This window comes from Paralichthys olivaceus, chromosome 16 (assembly GCF_024713975.1).
Source record: "Paralichthys olivaceus isolate ysfri-2021 chromosome 16, ASM2471397v2, whole genome shotgun sequence".
Lineage (NCBI taxonomy): Eukaryota > Metazoa > Chordata > Actinopteri > Pleuronectiformes > Paralichthyidae > Paralichthys > Paralichthys olivaceus.
Genome location: NC_091108.1, coordinates 16,122,120 through 16,137,690, shown reverse-complemented (window position 1 = coordinate 16,137,690; position 15,571 = coordinate 16,122,120). Strand labels below are relative to the sequence as shown.

At 41.9% G+C, this 15,571-nt stretch overlaps 1 protein-coding gene across 3 annotated transcripts in view; it reads right to left on the bottom strand.

Moving 5' to 3' along the window:
* LOC109643645 (low-density lipoprotein receptor-related protein 8-like) overlaps window positions 1-15,571 on the bottom strand; it is an 82,897-nt gene that overhangs the window by 21,332 nt on the left and 45,994 nt on the right. For all 3 annotated transcript variants that reach the window (XM_069510903.1, XM_069510904.1, XM_069510902.1), the window contains exons 5-7: window positions 8,507-8,896; window positions 4,890-5,012; window positions 3,101-3,223 (exon numbers count right to left, since the gene is read on the bottom strand). In XM_069510903.1, coding sequence (XP_069367004.1) covers window positions 3,101-3,223; window positions 4,890-5,012; window positions 8,507-8,896 — 636 coding nt within the window. The remainder of the gene's footprint in view (window positions 1-3,100; window positions 3,224-4,889; window positions 5,013-8,506; window positions 8,897-15,571) is intronic.

Sequence of the window (15,571 nt, the reverse complement as noted above, 5' to 3'; positions counted from 1 at the left end):
ATGACAGAGCGCTTATTTCTGTCGAAGGTATCCTACGCAATCTAGTGCAACACATTAGCCAATAGGCATTCAGCGTTTTCATCAGTCATTGGAAGCAAGGCTATGCTGAACATGTGTGAGTGAGAGTCGGCCTAAAGCAAAGCACAGTGTTATTCAACTGTTGAATATACAAATAGTAAAGCTTTCACATCACATTTTCACACCTCCAGCATGTTTAATATTTTCTTTTGTGGATGGTTGTCTGAGCTAGTTTAGTAGTGTATGTGTTGGGTGTGTGTGTGTTGTGTGATTTTTGACAGGGCATATATCCTATGTGGATTTAGACTTTTATTTTGAAAGGGCACAGACTCACTGAAATACAGTAAGTAAAGTAAATGTGTCTTTCAGCAGTAGAATAAATGAAAACAAAAATATTTTCATGCAAAACCTCTTTGATTGATTGTGTTTGGACCATAGTCTGTATATAAAGATGGACGACATGGCTCCTCTTCCTCCCACTTTCCAGATATGAAGCCACAATATCCTGGACACAAACACTGCCATACTGCAGAAGTGGAGCCACAGTAATTAAGTCCCGCCCATACACAGGCTCGACCAATCTCAGCTGTCAATCAAAACGTTTCACTCCGTTGTAATGGCATCAAGTAAAAAAAACGAAATAACTGGAAAATGTGATATCAGTGTGATAAGAACTAGAGAAAATGTAAATTTGACAGAAACCATCACATGCAGCATTGAGTCAAAGACAAAATAACACATTTGCTGCTCAGCTACGTATCAACATTCTAAATTATAACATTGATAAAGATAAAGTTAACTCTCTCCAGGTTGACTGAAGCTTTGTTTGTAGAAAAATCCTCATCTTCTTTTTTGTGTTGGACGTCAGCCGACTCTGCACAATACCACTGGCACTGATACCTCATCTCTACTTTCGCTGGATCCGTGACAGCAACCTGCCTCGCTCCCACTACTTTCATTCTGTCGGTTCAAAATTAAAAGCAGACCGAAGAAAAGACTGAGATGTGGCCGTGTTTGAGGACTCACTCCTCCCTGTCTCTTTGAGGGGAGCTGGGCGGGTAACAAAGATGCCCCAGGAGAATCTCCTGTGTGAACACATGAGCAGCTTTTTCCAGACTGCTTCCAAGGACAGCCATGATTTAGAGGTCACTTCTCCTTTCCCGTGGGGAAATGAAACATGACGTCTCCCCTTTACCGCTCCACCTCCATCTCTCTCACCGTGATAACCCATTATGTACCTATTTTGAGCCATTTCTGAGTGAATGAAGAAAACAACGGAGCAGTTTCAAGGAATAAATGTAGTGGCAAGTAATGAGACAGTACTGTGGTAATATGCCATTATTTCTAATGAGATGGGAAAAAGAAAAAAATGGCTTGAACACAGAGTAATGTGTTGTGTTTATTTTCTCTGACGAGGCTGATGCGACTAAAACAATCACACCGAACATCTACGTGAGTGTGTGTCAGTATTGTTGTCTCGCAGTGTTTTTTGTGTGTGTGTGTTGGAGTCGGGGAACATATTGTGAGTGAACGGTTGAGTGAGCAGAGCGATGAGCTAGGTGTGTGTGGACACGCTTTTAATGAGCTGAGCACAAGACCTGAGTTGAAGGAGAGAGTGAGGAAGAGTAGCGGAGCCAGCTGTCATCGGCCTGGAACCGGACCAATCAATATATTTACTTTTGTAGATGGGTCTGACCCTCCCCCTTCCATTCAGAATGAATTTCCATCCCAAAACACGTGGGCCAATCACAACCCTTTATCTGAGATGAGGCGGGTTTGATGTAGTGAGGGACATAGGCGAAGCAAGCACTGCTGAAGCATTTTCCGTATCAACCAAGATGGCTGCCACTGATGCATTGAGAGAGAACTTTTGATTCAGCTACAAAGACAAACAGACTGGATGGGATGTTTCCTGTGTTCCAGATGTCACTGATAAACAGACCACACACTCATTATGGTGTTAAGCTTTCTGTTATATATTGTATATTACAGTCAGTTGTTGACTACACACCGATGTTGATAGATCTAAAATTGCACTGAATCAACGCTAGTCAGACATAACACTGTTATTAGCTGCTGCTGGAGAAACCTTTCCCTATCTGGATCCCTTTGCATTTGAATTGAATATCCCTGCTGTAGTCTGTTAAGATTTTTCTGATCCCATCACACATGAAACTCCGCCTGGACTTGGTCTTCTTCCCAGACTCCTCCAAGCAGGTGATCATTTGGGAGCTGACCGTGCAATGGGAAGAAAATGGTGGAGGCTCATGAAAAGAGGTTGGCCAAATACCAGGAGCTGGTGGAGCAGCGCAAAGACCAAGTGAGGGGGTCTCTCTGTGAGCCAGTTGAAGTGGGCTGCCGGGGGTTTGCTCAGTGCTCAATCAGTAAAGCTCTGGCAAGAACTTTTTAACCGGAGTTGCAGCAGAGGAAGCAGCAGAGGAAGCAGCAGAGGAAGCAGCAGAGAGCCCATAGGTGGCTCTGGATAAAGAGGTCATGCCTGTGGACCCCGGCTGGGACATCAAGGCAAGGGGGTCTGATGTTCTAACTTGTTTTGTTTCCCTGACGTTAGTAAAGCTCCAAGACAAAAGTGAATCATTGTGAGAGTTCGAAGGTGTATGGAGACGGGGAGAGATGAAGAAGAAACTGTCTGAGAGCAGAAGGAGCTTTTTTCTACCGTTTGATGGTAATTAATACATGAAGCTTCTCGTTCTGATCAACAGGAGCTGCTCCTAATTTGAGCACACCTCTGAAGTCTTTGAAATGCAAGGTAATAGGAGGGAGTTAGTCACATTTTGTTACCGCAAACACGATTATGCTGCTACGTGCTTGAATCCATTTACAATAGATATATCCAGCACATGCTCCCTCACCACTGAAAGAAAAGCTCCGCTAACGCACACGAGTTCCTGTAATTTCACAGCTGAGCATTTCACCCAACTGGGAAATGAGGTATAAGCTTTGTCCTGTAAGCAGCCCAGACGAAAAGCAATAAACTGTGTTTATATCGAGGGTAGAAGACTTTTCGGTGAGAGCCGACAGGAGATTACGATCGAGGAGCTGCGTGCAGAAAAAGTCCTCTTACCGCACTCTTTCTTGGGCTCGTCTGATCGGTCCTTGCAGTCCTTGACAGAATCACACACCTTGGCGCTGTCAATGCACTCTCCGTTCTTACACAGGAACTTCAGCGGTCCCTCACACCTGGTGGCTGTGTCAAAAAACGCAAAAAGCAAGATCAGCGTCATAATCATTGCATGTGCTCCTCAGTCAAAATTATGAATCAAAAAGTGCGTATAGTCAAACTGAATATGTGCAGTAGTTTATCAAACTATTGAAGTCTTGCATGAAACAAGTGACAGCATGAAATATTTTGCTCTCAGATATTCATATCATGGCACATTAAAAGCTTGGTGTAATAGAAGATGAATTTGGTCCAGTTTCATGGTGCTACAGCTTTATTTCCTGCAAAATAATTTTGTACAGCGCTGATAAATTATGCAACACAATCAGAGGAAGGAGAAGGAATAAAATTGGATTAGAAAAAGACTTGCGCTGATTCCACACATCATAACATCAATGCACATTACAGCAAAGGATACCAGATTAAAATGTGTCCAGAAAGCCTCTTGTAGATCACTTTAAAGCAAGTAAATTTAGTTTCTCCTTATTTGTGCACAAGCAATGAAACTGTTTTTATGCCAATATTACATCCGATGATTACTTTTGAATCATCACTTGACACCGCACTGCCTCTCAAAGCTCTAAAGGTCTACTCTATATAACTGGCCCGGCATCAAACAAAAGCTAGTTAATGTGGAGAGTTAGCAAATAAAGATAAAGATATTTCCCTTGGGAGTTATTCAGTATCAGAAACACAAGTACAAGACGAGGGAATTCTGGATTAAATCCATCCTGTAGCTGAAGACTTGACCCCGACTCAATGCTAATGTTGCCCATTATCTGCTGGATGGGCAAAAAGGGATTTTCAACGCACCGTGATGTCATCCATTAGTTTGTGAGCGGCCGTTTTAAAGCCTGGAGTTTGGCATCTTCTCGATCGCCATCTTGGTTTTATGAAACCAGAAATAACCATATATGGAGGGGTGGTCGATGATGCACGGGCAACTGTACGCCCACCTACACCTGCAACCTTCACCCATTGGATGGTACCAGCTGTCCATCACACGGTATCGATACGTAATGCATAGTGCTTTACCATCCTATTTACACTAAACCATAATTCACATAATGTAGATGATGCAATACATCTCGTATTGAAGACTTGAAACTAGCAACTGAGACCATAAACATCTCAGGAAAATGTTCACTGATGTTATAAAACAAATGGTCTGTATAAATATATAGCGCCTTTTAGTCTTGATGACCACTCAAAGCACTTTACAGTCCTGCTTTTTGACATTCACCCATTCACACACATATTCACACAATGCATCTATGGGCAGCAGTGTTTCTGTTAGAATGGCACAGCCGTCAGGGGCAATTTGGGGTTTAGTATCCTGCCATGAAGACACTTGCAGATAGGAAAAAATGCTTGCAGATGGGAAAAACCGCGATCGAACCGCCGGCCTTCTGGTTAGAGGACGACCGCTCTACCTCTTCAGCACAGCCGCCCCAAAAACAAGTAAGAGTCATTTTCTCACAGACTTCGAGGGAACTGACTTTTTGCAACAAGTGTAGTCGCCCTCTACTGGTCAGTCAAAGGAGAAATTAGGTCTCAGGTACCTCCACGTTGGCGTCACTTTCCTGACCAGGCATCTACGTCCGTTTTTATATACAGGCTATGTTAAAAAGGCGAATTAAAAAGTGTTACTTTCAATAACCTATTTCCAGACAGTGATGACAGGTGTACCCACCGTTGACACAGCCAGATTCATCACTTTGGTCAGGGCAGTCATGGACCTTGTTACACTGCTTGGTGCCGTGGATGCAGGAGCCGTCGCCGCACTGGAACTCATCCGGACGACACGTCAACAGGGCTGCAAGAGACGCACAAACACACACACAAGATCTAAATCCTCTTTAATCCCTGCATGAGGAACACAACATCCAGAGGTTCGAAACCAAGTCAAGAGCCTTTGTTGGATTTCAGCCCATCAGTATTTATCAACTCTTTGGCGAGAAAATCAGAAAATGAAATAGTGTTATTCTTTCCATTCACAGCCTGCGTTAGGAGCTGCCTCAGACAGAGTGTGAGTGAGAGTGTGTGACAAATGATTTTCAATATAGTAATGCAGCCACACCAAAAGTCATTAATATCTCAAGCAGAGACAAGCTTTTCATCAACAGGCCACAGTAAGCTCATATAACTCCTCTCTAAAGCACACTTAAAGGCAATATATATGACTGAGGGGTCGGTGGGGGTGTGATTTAGTGTTATCACAGGATGAGATAGGGAATGTAATGGAGTCAGGATACACGTGCACACATGCATGCACATGCATACACACAAAAGTATCTTCTCTATGAAATGTTTCTCTGTTTGTGGGATATCAGTCTAGAGCTGGTCTCTGACCAGCAACCTACTGCTGCAGAATGAAACAGATGCACACCCAGTATATTTACCTCTGTTATGTTTTCACCTCTGTCTGTTTATTGGTTGGATTGTTAGAAGATTACACAAAAATCTAGGAAGGATATGGTATGGGTCAGGGAGGAACCCATTCAATTTTGGTGCAGATCTGGATCAGGGGATGGATCCAGGAATCTGTTAAGACTTTCTTTAAAATTGTGAGATTTTTGGAAATGTTCACCAATTTACCACGGAATCATTCATGGATCTTGATAAATAAAAAATGAGGCATATTTAGGGAACTGATATCTATAAGTCCAATGTCAACTGAGATTGGCTCCAGCTCCCCCTGTGACCCTCAAACGATAAGCGGTATAGATAATGGATGGATGGATGACATTTCAGTTCAGTTTAGTTTATTTAAGTCCACAAAACATTTTAAGCAAAGGGTACAGTTGGGCCTTGGCCGATATGACCTCTACTGGGTGCCATTCTAGTTATGAATGGAATCACTAAGCAGCAATTTCTAAAGTGTATTGATGAATCACAGCAATAGCAGGTGGCAGTGAACTGAATTGTTGTGGCAAGATAATTTGCGCATAGACATGGAAGTGTGTGCACATAGAAAAGGAAGTAAGTGGCTTCAATAATAACCTCTGGACAAATACAGGGTTGTGCCTCTAACCGTCTCCAGGCCTGTCCCTTAAAGCAAGGATCCAGCAGCTTAGCAAAACATCAATCTCTTGTAAGGGCTTCTTATTTGACACGGCAGAGTGTGAGCCGTGGGTTTGATGTGCGCACCACACATCTTGATAATGAATAGTGGGACTATCTGGGATTCACACTCTGGCTTAGTGAGACAAGAGCTGCAGGGCTCCTCCATCCATGACCAGCTAATAGGAAAAACCTGCTTTATCACAAAGCCTCATCTCTGCACAGTGTTTATCAACCAGCACATTCTTTACCTGACACATTTAGAAGGAGAAATAAACAAAAAAATGTCCCAACTCCCAGCAGAGTGGAAATGTGCTAAATGATAAAGTAACACCTCTGAGGTCCAAGGAAAGACTGTGTTAAGATTTTTTTTAACCACATTCCAGTCTGAGAGCAAACAGATAACTTATCTGAAAGCAAAGGGATATCTTAACAACTGTCCACAAAAAAGATAATGTAAAATAAAACTGACCTCCATTGTAGTTATTTCTGAATGTGAGGGGATTTGATTGGTCTGCTGCCTAAGTCTAATAACGCTGTTCTACTGGTTGAAAAATGTGCATTGCCGGGTAATGCATTATAGAATCAAGTAAAAAGCAACATCTTAAACACTTACCCAAACATAACATAATTTACATTATATTAAAGAAGACCCAGTGACATTTGAAGAACACAACAAACAAGAACAGACGGTTTATTTCTATGAGCAGCCTGGAGCTGCAGAGATGTGCTGTGTACCAGTTTCATCCTACATGCTAATTGTAAACAGAATGTTCTTTATACTAATTACCATCAAATACTGTGGTTTATTATTTCAGTAAGTAGGCTGAACAATATTTAAATGTATAACATGCAAGAATTAAATACAAAAGATTTAAATGAATTTCTTTCCATACAAACAGGAAGTTGCTGTCAATGTAAACTGAACACCGCAAGGAGAAAACATTTATACTTGTTAGGATTATGGATAATTCTGGTTAGACTGGTTTTGGTTGTTACGTCTGCATGTGCTGATCCTGACAGTGTGTTAGTTTGGCTGGGCGTGGGGCACGTTCAAAATGTTCTGCACCGCTTGGCTACTGTTGTGCGGTTGTAGGGTTGTGCAACGGGCTTCAAGATAAATCTTCTCTTGTTTGATGGGTGTGTCAGAGGTGTAGCCTTATCAGCTGAGCTGTGTATATAAATCCAACAATATTAATAATGCAGAGCAAACTAAGTTCTCTGTAAATGCGGCAGCAGCTGCTTGGTGTTTGCATCGATTGAAGCTGTTATTTGACAGAATAAGCTTCTAGTTTGATCTTAACTTATTTTACGGGCACCGGCAGACATTGTAACATCAATTGTAACATGTCATCTACCTCCAAGATTTCTTCCACAACACCAAAAATGGCTTCTCCTCCAAAGTCACGTATCACAATTGAGTTCAAAGCGCCACTTTTTAGATTAAAACAATCGTTCTACGATGTTTTATTTGAGGTGAACACAGGCCCAGTCTGAATCATTCAATCACCTCAACCACCACATCTCTGCCACAACGTCATTCAACCTTGTAGTGGTCACACTTAACTTTGAAACAAGTCTTGTTAGTTTTCTGGATGTGTCTTTCATTACCTTCCTGCCTGCCTGATTTAGCTTTTGTCTTTCTAGTTCAGGATCACTGACAGCTCTCCATTTGTCAGCCACACTCACCACCACTGCTCTGCCTCAAGCAGCTCAGCCACTCAGCCGTACTCTGCCCTGAAACACCAATGTTTTACCGTTCCCATGTATCTTGTGTTATTTTGCTGTTTTCCAGGACCTTTCTCAAGCTGTTTTACTAACACCTGCAATTTGATGTTTTGCAAATCTAAATAGTTCCTCCATTTTGTCTCTCGCTGCATCAACAGCCACCTCCAACCTGCATTGGATTAATATCTAGTTTGTATGTAGATGGTATGTGGGATGAATTCTGCTGTATCCTCATGTAACCATGGTTACATGTGCACTTCATTTTCTTTTGTACCTAAACTCTCCCTCAGCCTGGTCACATATTCCATGTGTACAACCTCCATCTGACAGAGCAGCAATTTCATCTATCAATGTGAGCTGAGTGGACAGCCTTTTGGATAAAAATAGTTATGTTACAATGACATACCTTCATAACATGAATAAGCTCTTGTAGAATAAAAAGGAGAGAGACAAAGGGCTACGTAGAAGAAGCGAGTACAAGGACAGATTTGTGAGGAACAGACACAAAGACAAACTCACGACAATCAGACTCGTCAGATTTGTCCTTGCAGTCTGGATCTCCATCGCATTTCCACGTCAGTCGCACACACTCGCCGTTGGCACAGCGAAACTCTCCGGAAGTGCAGTTTGCCCTGCGGTTGGTCAGGTACGGTGCCCCATCCCCGCCACAGCGCTCTGGCCCCTCGTCTGAGCTGTCGGAGCAGTCGGGGTCTCCATCACAGCTCCACATGAGCGGCACGCACTCCGAGGTGTTACACCGGAGGTGGTTGGGCCCGCAGGTGAGAGGGGAGGCGCACTTGAGCTCATCGCTGCCGTCTCCGCAGTCGTCGTCACTGTCACATACATAGACAGTGGCCAAGCACTTGCGGTTGGCACACATGAACTCGCCGCTGGGGCAGGCCTTGGCATCTGGAGGATGAGAACAGAAAAAACAAAAACCTTAGAAAGAGGTTTGAGGAGTAATTGTGAGTCTGCATCTACTGGCTTATCAATACGGAACCAGGGGAAGTGAAGCCTTTACCTTTAATTTACAGTTAAGTCAATATGCCTTTGACTTATCTCGCTTAAAAGCTGAAAGTGGACCCAAATAAATATGATGAAAGGCCTGTGCTTTAAAAATGAGTAGTAACCCAGCAAAACCTTTAGAACCTGTAACAAATCAAAATAAAAACTGAAATGTAACAAACCATTTCACAAACATCAAAATCATCTGATGAGAAATACGCCTCTTGGTGCACACAGCGGATAACTGAGCCAAGACTGTGCCATCCATTCACTGCACACTGTTTATCATCTGACTAGTTTCTTTAACATGAGTCGACTATTTCTCTACAAAAATAACAAACAGCAATATTTTGGCTTATCCTTATTAACAGCTATTTGCATATGAACTCAGATAACTTAAAAACCCAAGAGCCGAAGCCTGCTCAAGCCTTCCAGCCTAAAAGTCCTGTCCCTCGCCTACAGATTCTGAATATTCACATTAACAATGTTTCTAGAAAAACACCAACAAGTTCCCCTTTTGAAATAAATAATGACCAGAAAAGTGTTTTATGGTGTTACGACAAAGTTGACTTTTGACCTTTGGGATGTAAAATGTCATCGTTTTAACATTTTACCCTATTTGACATAATCAGTGCATTCATTCTGTGAAGTCAGTGACATTTATCCACCTAATCAGTTCATCTTTGAGTATGTCTGTGCGTCTACAATTCAGTATGCAATAAAGAGTGAAATATGATTCTTTTTATAATTATTAGTGTTTTTGCACAACGTTATGATGTTGCAGGGAAAATGGCTTTTGACTCTGTACATAAAAGGTTGTAAAAAATAGAATGTAAAACCAGAGGTAAGAAACGTATTGGCTTAATTTAAGCTTCAAATAGAGAGACATGGTGAGAGGATGGCAGAGGCAACATTGGCATCATAACCAAGGAATAGACAAGAAGAGCTGAAGAGGAAGGAGAGGAGCCTATGGTGGTTTCACAAGAAGATGATGAGACACTTTGTCTCCTGAGGAGCTTCATATAACAGAGTCCTCTGCCATCAGCAGGTCTTTAACCTGGATCATCAGCACAAAGGTCAACCACATCCTGTAAGTTACAGTTACCGCTAATTGCTATTCTACCCCAAAACACCTGACAGCAGTAAGAAGCACTGGCCTCACTCCCTCCTGCATGAAAATGTTCCTAATCGGGAGTGAAATGTTTATTCTGTGCATCTCGTCTTTTCAAAGTTAACTTCCAGGCTTTTCGAAATCTACTTCTCTCTCACTCTCTCTCTACCTTAAGCAGCTTTCTCTGGTTCTTTAGTCTTGTCTGGCCAAAGACACTGAGGCTGTGAAGAGAGGCAGGGTTCCCACTGCGAAGCACAGCAGCACAGGAGTGCCAGCAGAGGGAGAAGCACATTTAGGTATCTACACAAACCACTTTCAGCATCCACACTGTGGACTTTGAATGGGGGAAGGGATAATTTTTTCTGACACATTGTTCATCAATTTATTTGTAACATATTTGATGAAATCCTCCACACATCCCGAAAGCAATCAGTAAATAAAATCATCTGAAAAAAGGAAGGCTGGTGTTTGTGTGTGCTTTTCTAGTCTAAATGATCACACAAAGCGCTATACAGCACAGTTTATTGCCATCCACCCATTCATACAGGGCATCTAAAACAAAAATGTAAGTGCCTATGCAGCAATTTTGCAACAGATACTTCTACATTGGTCCAAACAGGGATCAATATTTAAATGGCGACAGAAAAGGAGTGAAGGGCACTCAGAGGGCACATACCTCCACAACCAACATTCGCTTTGTGAAACCACATTTAAAATTCACCAGATCTGGATTTTCAGTTGGATCCACATCAAATTGCACTCAAATATCAGTCTATACCCTCACGGTGCCGGATTATTTTCCATCAAGATAAATGAATTATTCTCTGAGAAATCAACGATAAACACCCGATCATGCAATGTTAAAGAAAGTGAAAATAAATTCCTGGATCTGCCCTCCCATCCGCATCCAAACCAAATTTAAATAGGTTCTTCCCTGACCCATAACGCAGTAGTTGTTGCATTATCCTTCTAAATATCAAACAAATGTTTGCACCATCAGTTAAAAGAAATAAAGTGAGTGGTTTTCCACTGGAAGGTGTTTAAAAACCCTAAAATCAAACAAAATATCTTGTAAAGTAATGTGAGAAATTAAATGAAATAGACTGAAAAATCTTGAGCACTCAAACATGCTGAGTTAAACTGGGTTAACATGTCCTCAGCTATAGTGAAAACATAGCATCACAATTACTATCCTATATAATTAAACTATATGTCACTGTTTCTTTGCAAAACATTAGTCTCACAGTAATTTACTCCAACAGCCTTGTTTGCACGGGAAGGCAACTGAAACGAAAAGCCCATGTTGTGGATTCAGATCAGTGAAAGGGTTTTTATTCATTTATATGAAACAGGCTCCATCTGATTCTGATGTGTTTCATAACTACTGTCCCTGTAATGCCCCTCACTCCGTTTTAATTTGGGACTAAATATTTAATGTGATTCAAGAGTCATGTACATTATTATACAAGAAGAGGAGCATTAGCACTGTGCATGAGTGACCTGGTTACACTTGAGAGGCTGTTTTCCAGTTTGGGAACCGTGTAAATGAATGTCAAGACTTTTTGAACAACCTTGAGCCCACAGTGCACAATGTTTTACAAGTCAGTGGGTTCTAAATGATAAATAAATGGCAGCTGGGACCCAGCATTTCACTCAGTTGATTATTTCGTGGTATAGCAGGATGAAAAAAAAACAAAACAGGAAATGAAATGTATCATTAGGATCAGCGTGGGATCACAGGAGTTTTTGTCTTCAACACTGAAAATCTAAAATCTCAGGCAGAAATCATGTTCAGCAATGAAGTCATGTATTAAAGTTGTATTCCTGTCCCACGGAAAATGGCAATAAATAATTATGACCCATTACACCCAATAAAAACAGTGGCCGGAATAAACAGCCGACTGGCTAACTGGTACACAACGTAAGCAACTAAATTAATCATGCACAGTGGCTTCATAAAGATTCAGATCAGACCTCAAGAAGTCTGCCACAGAGACTTAGGAGTTCTCAATCAATCAGGCCTTTTAGTTGAAAATGTCTAGACTGATTACTATTATCATAGTGAAGCATGAGGCTAGTCAGGATTGACGGAAGAATGGATGCAGCCAAATACAGAGGGGTCATTGAAGAAAACCTCATTTAGAGTCCAGTACTGAGACTGAAATTGAGTTTTACAGTTCAACTTTCAGCACCAAAATACTATATGTAGGACAAGACTCTGACTGTCAGGAAAGTCTAGTCAAAGTCCAGATTTAAATCCCAAAGAACACGTGAACAGACCAGAAGATGGCTGTTCACAGACACTTCTCATCCAGTCTGACAGAGCTTCAGAGTATCTGCCCGGAAGAATGGGATAAACTTCACAAATCCAGGTGTGCCAAGCTGATAGAGACCTTTTCAAGAAGAGAGAATGGTGCCATAGAGGCTTCTGCAAAATACTGAATTAGGGGTCTGAAGACAATTATGAGAGATTAAAATTTTAGATTTTTGCAATAAATACAAAAAACATATACATTTTTCTGAGAGTAGATTGGCAAACAAATGAAATCTACAAAATAATAAAGCTGCATAAATTGCTGCATTAAAAGTTGAACTCTGCTTAACTTCTGCAGTATGAAGCATGAGCAACGTGACGCAAAGGAGCCACAATGCAGTTTGGCAATGCATGCCGTCACTCCATACAAAGTGAATGAGCAGCATTTCTGGTGACGCCTCCAACGCACACGTGTGAATCCAGGTTGGCAGCACTACTGAGCCTTTAGTCCATCACTTTGGTCCAGATGGAAATATCTTAACATCTGTGTGTAAGCGCAAAACACATTTTATTTTTATCTGCACACTCAAAAACAGCTCCAACTTTCATAGATTTATACTGAAGGGACAGTTTATACAGCCACTGCAGCAGGGTCAATGGGCCATTCACACACACTCACACACAAAGACACACAACATCCACAAACGACAAACCACAAAGAGGCAGAGTCACACACAGTCACACTGCTTGCCACTTCAGGACAGGTCACAGTGCCTCTCTCCAGGGAAACAGCTCAGCGGCTGACCTTTCCTGTCACACACACGTTTACAAGGCAAACACAGCTGCAGCAGAGCAAAGATAACCCTCTCATCTACAATAACAACCAGGAGAAGATAACTGCCAACAGGATGGGTGTAAAAGTGAACAGAGTTTTTTTAACCTCCTCTCAGATATCATTACAGACTGAGAAGGTAGGCCACCAGAGGGTCGGTGGGCGACAGAAGAGGAGACAGAGAATTGAGACAAGACAAAACACCCACCACTTTGATAAATTGAAAACCTGTCTAGATTTCTGTTACCAGACTGAAATTAGGAGGAGGTGTTGTCAGTGGTGTAGCTGCATCGCTGGGGACGTGCAGTATCTGCCAGCTCAGTTTCACTACAGAGACAAGAATTCATTTGTCGCCTCATACTATCCAAGCAGTGTTAAATATGAACAAGCAAAAGTACAACCACACATGAATTTCATGAGCAAACACACAAGTCTGGACCGGCTCCCTGTGCCTCGCAGTGCGTCCCAGCGGACTGCATCCTCGGGAGAGATGCCCAGCGAGTGAGTGCACATTAAAAACCCACATCGCTGAGGGTTGAGGAGGACACAGTTGAACTTTCTTGCGGAGCCTCTCTGGAGCTGCTGCTTAATGTAATGTTGATCAGGGGAAGCTTTCTGTGGTGAGGGCTAAATTCTACTATATACATAATTCAACATGTGGGTGACTCAATTAGGAGGATGCCTCTGCAAGGTTTGCTTTTCCGAGACTGCGGCGGGCTATTCACTCGACTAATAGCAGAGCGCGGCGAGGCTGAGTGCGATCCGGCTCAGTCAGTGTTCCTCTCCGCTCTCACTAAACACATGTGAAAGCGTACAGCGCGTTTGAATGTTGTGCTCGATGTAAGCCAGACTATGAGCGCTGTGAACGACAGCTACAGAAGACTTGTGTTGATGCTTTCACTACTTACTGGCTCAGTGGAGCAGTGAAACTAAAATCTGGATGTTTTCCCTCTGTTGGTCTCTACATTAAAGTCAGTGCACACTGCAAACGCAAAGAGGAGTGAATATAAAAGTGTGTGATACTGAAAAGAAAATGTTAATATATTCTGTTTAGCCATTATTGTGTGTATACACAATGCCCCAGGGTGCAGTGAAGGGCATTTTCACACCTGAAAGTCCAAGGTTCATGTCTTAGCTACGTTGTTTATATTTGATCATTTTAGTTCTGGTTTCAAAGTTTCGTTTTGAAAGAAGCTCATGAATGAACTGCTTCCTTTTGTTCATTACATTGCCACTGTAATATCATTAAAGTATAACAACCACCATCACCAACTGCAGGACTCAGCATTAGTCGGAATCGAACAAATGTAACGTCCGTTTAAATGTTATGTTGTTTGAGGCTAAGACTTCAACTAATACTTAAAATTAAATGTTTTCACATTGCAAACAAACCAAACCTGATTCAGTTTGATCCAAACTGAGACCACCTCTTCTGTTAGGACCTTTCACATGTTTCTTTGGGTCGAACCAAAAAGAAAGTGTGAGGGACCGGACCAAACAAGGTAGGTGTGAAAGTTTGTAGAATAAACTTTGTTTTGATTTGGGTCCACACAAGGGTGCAGGATGCCAGGTCAGTAAAACTGTCTAATGAATGAAATATGTCGGTTCCTATGAAAATTGTGGATTGTCTGTAATAAATCAGCATAAATCAAGTCTGGCAATTAGCATCCATAGCACAATGCCACAACACAGAGGCAGTGAGGTACACAATAAGACGATCACTTGCAAAGTTGGTTCCAAAAAAGGATGACAGAGACACTATATGTATAAGGAACATCATCTGTACATGAAAACGTTTCATTCTCACTCTCATGCAACCACCGCTGCATTATTTCACACATTTCTATTCATTCATCTTCACTTTCTAACCTCAAACATAGAGTAAATTCTGCTTTGAAGTCAATTCTCCAGCTGCCCCTGTGCCAGCAGCTAAGCCTGCAATGAACCGACACACTGAGACGTACTCAAACCAATTGGTAGTTTCCATCACTCCCCCCCCCTCACATCGTGACTGTAAAGATCTAAAGCCTCCAGTCTACACTGTAAAGAGTAATCTAAGAGCTCAGCTCTAAATCTGGGGCCTGTAACTTATTTTAAACTTACATTCACACAGGTTCTGTCTCATTTAAAACAGGTTTAACCAAGGCTGAGGGTCAAGAGGTAAAGAGGGTCGTCCTCTAACCAGAAGGTCAATGGTTTGATCCCTGGCTTCTCCAGTCTGCATGTCAAAGGACATGGATGTTTGGATGTGTGATAGAAAAGCATTGCACATAGAAGCATTGTATATGTGTGAATGGGTGAATACGACTTGTAGTGTAAAATGCTTTGAGGAGTCGTCAGGATAAGAAAAGCTATAAAAACAGGCAATTTACAAATTATCAA